Source organism: Bufo bufo, chromosome 4, assembly GCF_905171765.1.
Source record: "Bufo bufo chromosome 4, aBufBuf1.1, whole genome shotgun sequence".
Taxonomy (NCBI): domain Eukaryota; kingdom Metazoa; phylum Chordata; class Amphibia; order Anura; family Bufonidae; genus Bufo; species Bufo bufo.
Window position 1 is genome coordinate 529683359 of NC_053392.1, and position 6659 is coordinate 529690017.

The following is a 6659-nucleotide window of genomic DNA, read 5'->3' on the forward strand; positions in this document are numbered from 1 at the left end:
CTCCACACATGTTGCAGTGTACTCGTGCTCTATGTGCCGCGCGACACATGTTGCAGTGCACTCGTGCTCTATGTGCCGCGCCACACATGTTGCAGTGCACTCGTGCTCTATGTGTCGCGCCACACATGTTGCAGTGTACTCGTGCTCTATGTGTCGCGCCACACATGTTGCAGTGCACTCGTGCTCTATGTGCCGCGCCACACATGTTGCAGTGTACTTGTGCTCTATGTGCCGCTCCACACATGTTGCAGTGCACTTGTGCTCTATGTGCCGCTCCACACATGTTGCAGTGCACTTGTGCTCTATGTGCAGCTCCACACATGTTGCAGTGCACTTGTGCTCTATGTGCCGCTCCACACATGTTGCCGTGTACTTGTGCTCTATGTGCCGCGCCACACATGTTGCCGTGTACTTGTGCTCTATGTGCCGGGCCACACATGTCGTCGTGTAGTCGTGCATGTCGTCGTGCAAATGTTGAGATCTGGGGCAAATCCACATGAAAATCCGTGACCAAACTTGCAAGTAACATATGCGGATGTTGGTGCAGAAAACGCTGCAAAATCCTCATGAAAATGTAGATAAACTATACCGCCACATGCATGTACCCTCAGGCTACGGAGAATACAGAGAACATTTTCCACTGCAGATCCATGAACCTCATGCGGCTGGTGCCAACGTGGATTTCACCCTCTGCACTACAAAGTGTGAAATCTGCGGTGGCGACTATATTGCGATTCTGCAGATTTCAAATCCACAGCGAAGATCAATTCACGGTGAAAATGTTATACACTATGGGGGGGGGGGGAGAGATTTATCAAAACTGGTGCAAAGGAAAACTTGCTTAGTTACCCATAGCAACCAATCAGATTCCACCTTTCATTTGGAATCTGATTGGTTGCTACGGGCAACTAAGCCAGTTTTCTACTATCGATAAATCTCCCCCCGTGTGTTTTCCTAAAATCTCTTCCCCTTTGCTGGTGCTGTACAATGCGGCCATGCATGCCCTAAGGGTACAGGACAGAGCCTTCTTTGCCGTGGATTTGCAGAGTAAGGGCTTTTGCAGACGGCCGTTACCCAGCGATATGATGGCACCAGCCGTGCTTCCGTGGGGTTTCTCTCCGCGGCTCCGCACCGCAAACAAAAGTAGAACTTAGAACAATTTTTTTGCGGTGCGGATGGATCACTGACCCATTCAAGATGAATAGGTCTGGATCCATCTGTGGAATTCGCACAGCTGTTGCGCGTGCATTGGGGACCGCAAATTGCGGTCCCCAATGCACAGAATGGCTGAGCAACAGGGAGGGTTCACATCATTTTTCCTTTTTTTAATCCATCCATTTTTTTTCCCCCCCCATCTAAAAAAACTGAAATGACATCTGTATTTTTACAGGATCTATTTATTTTTTCTGTTCTTCTGACGGATCAGAAGAACGGAAAAATAACGGTGAAGTGAACTCTCCCTAAACGGTCCTGCAGTGCAGATCTTAGACCCTCATAGGGTTCATTTATGCTACGGATTTCTATCACCGATTACAACCTTTGCAATGCATGGGGTGAAAAATGCACCAAATCCACATTTAAGACGTGCGGATTCTGCGGAAACACAGCAATATACTGTAAATAGCGGCCATTCAGGTCGCCAGAGATGATGTTAGCGGCCCTTTTCTCATACCGGGGTTGCACCCACCCCTTTGATGTCCATATTCCCTGATGGGGAACCAGGTTGTCCCGATGATTCTTCTTCACTTGGTTCTGTGAACATTACCCATTCCGCCTACACTTTCAGTCTCCCTCAAAATGATAAATTCTGATTGTTTAGGAGGTCACTGGTTCTTCAGTCCCAAACAAGCAGGGTGCCAACCATAATGAATGTGCCCACCTTGGAGCTCCGCTAGCCTGACACTGATGGAGTTGGAGATACCTCGGGACGGAGGGATGTTTACCTATTTTCAGGCAGTGCCCCATGGGAAGCAAACAAACCCCTTGACGAGGGGCCTCAGACATGGCTTGAGGGGTGCTGGCCCTCCCTGAAGGGTATGAAGCAGTTTAGCAGACAGGAGCTAGCTTACATGGTGCAGGAGAGTCATTCGTGATCAACCCTCTAATGTATCACAGACCCGTCATGATGAGGTCTCCTGCAGTCATCTGATCCCACTGGGGGAACCTCAACGTTAAAGAGGATCTCCTACCATAATTGATGGACTATTGGGTTACAATCACTGACAAAAGGAGTTGGCTGCACATTTATAGTCTCTCTCCATTACAGTCTATGGATGTGAGGGACATATGCAACCTATGTGACACCCATTTTAAAAAGGAAGGACATCTAGGTCCAGCCCTGACAGAGGAACCCCCTTATGCTGCTACCTTGAGGACCAACCTAGAAGATGTCAACCCATATAAAGACTTGTTCACACGCTGCGATTCTACCATCTATGAGTTAGTGACCATCACGATATGGGTGATGTATCAGACTCCTGGTGACATCATACTGTATACTGGTGACATCATACTGTATACTGGTGACATCATACTGTAGACTGGTGACATCATACTGTAGACTGGTGACACCCCAGGCATTTATCTGCAGGGACTGGTCACAGTCCTCCATGGTCAGGCCTGACTCAGCATCCTGGAGAAACACCTCCCCCTCCCCCTGAAGCCAGCATCCCCACCTCCGCCCTACACTTACCCGAAGAGACCCCTCAGGAAGGAATGCGAGGACTTCACCCTCTTCTCGGCCTCGGCCATCAGCTGCACGGCTTCTCGCTCTTTCCCGGAGGTGTCCATGTCTGTTCCTTGGGAATCTCCGCGACCCTTACAACAAGCTGCAGCTGAGCCTGAGCTTCTCCTGCACCAGTACAGCGACACTGACCCTCGCCGGGGTTCTGTCAGATCCCGATACCTGGCAGAATGGGAGATGCTAGAGTGGAGTTGGTAGAAGGAGGTGTGTGACGTCACTGGTCACATGCTCCTTCATGGTCACATGACCAAATGAGGGAAGTGCTGACGAACCCCGACTGCAGATGCCGGTGGAAGAAGGAGGGGCTGTGTGCCTGCAAGCGGCTCAGGGAGGGAGGGAGGATGTGCTGCAGTCCTGGACTAGTCCACACAGCTTCACGGGGAGCGGCATATGGAGGAACTCATATATGAGGGGGCAGTGGGAGCACTCAGGGGCAGTGGGGTTCAAGTGGAGTGGAATCAACTCCATTCTAGCTGATTCTATCGTGAAAAGCTTATACTACTGAGTCCAGGAGGAGGACCCCCTTCTAACATTCCCATTGTACTATATTACTGAGTCCAGGAGGAGGACCTCCTTCTAACATTCCCATTCTACTATATTACTGACTCCAGGAGGAGGACCCCCTTCTAACATTCCCATTGTACTATATTACTGACTCCAGGAGGAGGACCTCCTTCTAACATTCCCATTCTACTATATTACTGACTCCAGGAGGAGGACCCCCTTCTAACATCCCCATTCTACTATATTACTGACTCCAGGAGGAGGACCCCCTTCTAACATTCCCATTCTACTATATTACTGACTCCAGGAGGAGGACCCCCTTCTAACATTCCTATTCTACTATATTACTGACTCCAGGAGGAGGACCTCCTTCTAACATTCCCATTCTACTATATTACTGACTCCAGGAGGAGGACCCCCTTCTAACATTCCTATTCTACTATATTACTGACTCCAGGAGGAGGACCTCCTTCTAACATTCCCATTCTACTATATTACTGACTCCAGGAGGAGGACCCCCTTCTAACATTGTCATTCTACTATATTACTGACTCCAGGAGGAGGACCCCCTTCTAACATTCCCATTCTACTATATTACTGACTCCAGGAGGAGGACCTCCTTCTAACATTCCTATTTTACTATATTACTGACTCCAGGAGGAGGACCTCCTTCTAACATTCCCATTCTACTATATTACTGACTCCAGGAGGAGGACCTCCTTCTAACATTCCCATTCTACTATATTACTGACTCCAGGAGGAGGACCTCCTTCTAACATCCCCATTCTACTATATTACTGACTCCAGGAGGAGGACCTCCTTCTAACACCTCTACAGCTTATATTAATGACTCCAGGAAGAGGACCTCCTTCTAACATTCCCATTCTACTATATTACTGACTCCAGGAGGAGGACCCCCTTCTAACATTCCCATTCTACTATATTACTGACTCCAGGAGGAGGACCCCCTTCTAACATTCCTATTTTACTATATTACTGACTCCAGGAGGAGGACCTCCTTCTAACATTCCCATTCTACTATATTACTGACTCCAGGAGGAGGACCTCCTTCTAACATCCCCATTCTACTATATTACTGACTCCAGGAGGAGGACCTCCTTCTAACACCTCTACAGCTTATATTAATGACTCCAGGAAGAGGACCTCCTTCTAACATTCCCATTCTACTATATTACTGACTCCAGGAGGAGGACCTCCTTCTAACATTCCCATTCTACTATATTACTGACTCCAGGAGGAGGACCTCCTTCTAACATTCCCATTCTACTATATTACTGCCTCCAGGAGGAGGACCCCCTTCTAACATTCCCATTCTACTATATTACTGACTCCAGGAGGAGGACCTCCTTCTAACATCCCCATTCTACTATATTACTGACTCCAGGAGGAGGACCTCCTTCTAACACCTCTACAGCTTATATTAATGACTCCAGGAAGAGGACCTCCTTCTAACATTCCCATTCTACTATATTACTGACTCCAGGAGGAGGACCCCCTTCTAACATTCCCATTCTACTATATTACTGACTCCAGGAGGAGGACCCCCTTCTAACATTCCTATTTTACTATATTACTGACTCCAGGAGGAGGACCTCCTTCTAACATTCCCATTCTACTATATTACTGACTCCAGGAGGAGGACCTCCTTCTAACATCCCCATTCTACTATATTACTGACTCCAGGAGGAGGACCTCCTTCTAACACCTCTACAGCTTATATTAATGACTCCAGGAAGAGGACCTCCTTCTAACATTCCCATTCTACTATATTACTGACTCCAGGAGGAGGACCTCCTTCTAACATTCCCATTCTACTATATTACTGACTCCAGGAGGAGGACCTCCTTCTAACATTCCCATTCTACTATATTACTGCCTCCAGGAGGAGGACCCCCTTCTAACATTCCCATTCTACTATATTACTGACTCCAGGAGGAGGACCTCCTTCTAACATTCCCATTCTACTATATTACTGACTCCAGGAGGAGGACCTCCTTCTAACATCCCCATTCTACTATATTACTGACTCCAGGAGGAGGACCCCCTTCTAACATTCCCATTCTACTATATTACTGACTCCAGGAGGAGGACCTCCTTCTAACACCTCTACAGCTTATATTAATGACTCCAGGAAGAGGACCTCCTTCTAACATTCCCATTCTACTATATTACTGACTCCAGGAGGAGGACCTCCTTCTAACATTCCCATTCTACTATATTACTGACTCCAGGAGGAGGACCCCCTTCTAACATTCCCATTCTACTATATTACTGACTCCAGGAGGAGGACCCCCTTCTAACATTCCCATTCTACTATATTACTGACTCCAGGAGGAGGACCCCCTTCTAACATTCCCATTCTACTATATTACTGATTCCAGGAGGAGGACCCCCTTCTAACATTCCCATTCTACTATATTACTGACTCCAGGAGGAGGACCTCCTTCTAACATTCCCATTGTACTATATTACTGAGTCCAGGAGGAGGACCCCCTTCTAACATTCCCATTCTACTATATTACTGACTCCAGGAGGAGGACCCCCTTCTAACATTCCCATTCTACTATATTACTGACTCCAGGAGGAGGACCTCCTTCTAACATTCCCATTCTACTATATTACTGACTCCAGGAGGAGGACCTCCTTCTAACATTCCCATTCTATTATAGTACTGACTCCAGGAGGAGGACCTCCTTCTAACATTCCCATTCTACTATATTACTGCCTCCAGGAGGAGGACCTCCTTCTAACATTCCCATTCTACTATATTACTGACTCCAGGAGGAGGACCCCCTTCTAACATTCCCATTCTACTATATTACTGACTCCAGGAGGAGGACCTCCTTCTAACATTCCCATTCTACTATATTACTGACTCCAGGAGGAGGACCTCCTTCTAACATTTCCATTCTACTATATTACTGACTCCAGGAGGAGGACCCCCTTCTAACATTCCCATTCTACTATATTACTGACTCCAGGAGGAGGACCCCCTTCTAACATTCCCATTCTATTATATTACTGACTCCAGAAGGAGGACCCCCTTCTAACATTCCCATTCTACTATATTACTGACTCCAGGAGGAGGACCCCCTTCTAACATTCCCATTCTACTATATTACTGACTCCAGGAGGAGGACCTCCTTCTAACATTCCCATTCTACTATATTACTGACTCCAGGAGGAGGACCCCCTTCTAACATTCCCATTCTACAATATTACTGACTCCAGGAGGAGGACCCCCTTCTAACATTCCAATTCTACTATATTACTGACTCCAGGAGGAGGACCCCCTTCTAACATTCCCATTCTACTATATTACTGACTCCAGGAGGAGGACCCCCTTCTAACATTCCCATTCTACTATATTACTGACTCCAGGAGGAGGACC

The 6659-nt window shown here is 47.4% G+C and overlaps 1 protein-coding gene across 1 annotated transcript in view; it reads right to left on the reverse strand.

Moving 5' to 3' along the window:
* NAPB (NSF attachment protein beta) overlaps positions 1–2938 on the reverse strand; it is a 53208-nt gene extending 50270 nt beyond the window's left edge. Inside the window, exon 1 of the mRNA XM_040429765.1 lies at positions 2693–2938. Coding sequence (XP_040285699.1) covers positions 2693–2790 — 98 coding nt within the window. The 5' untranslated portion in view covers positions 2791–2938. The remainder of the gene's footprint in view (positions 1–2692) is intronic.
* Between the last annotated feature and the right edge of the window lie 3721 nt (positions 2939–6659).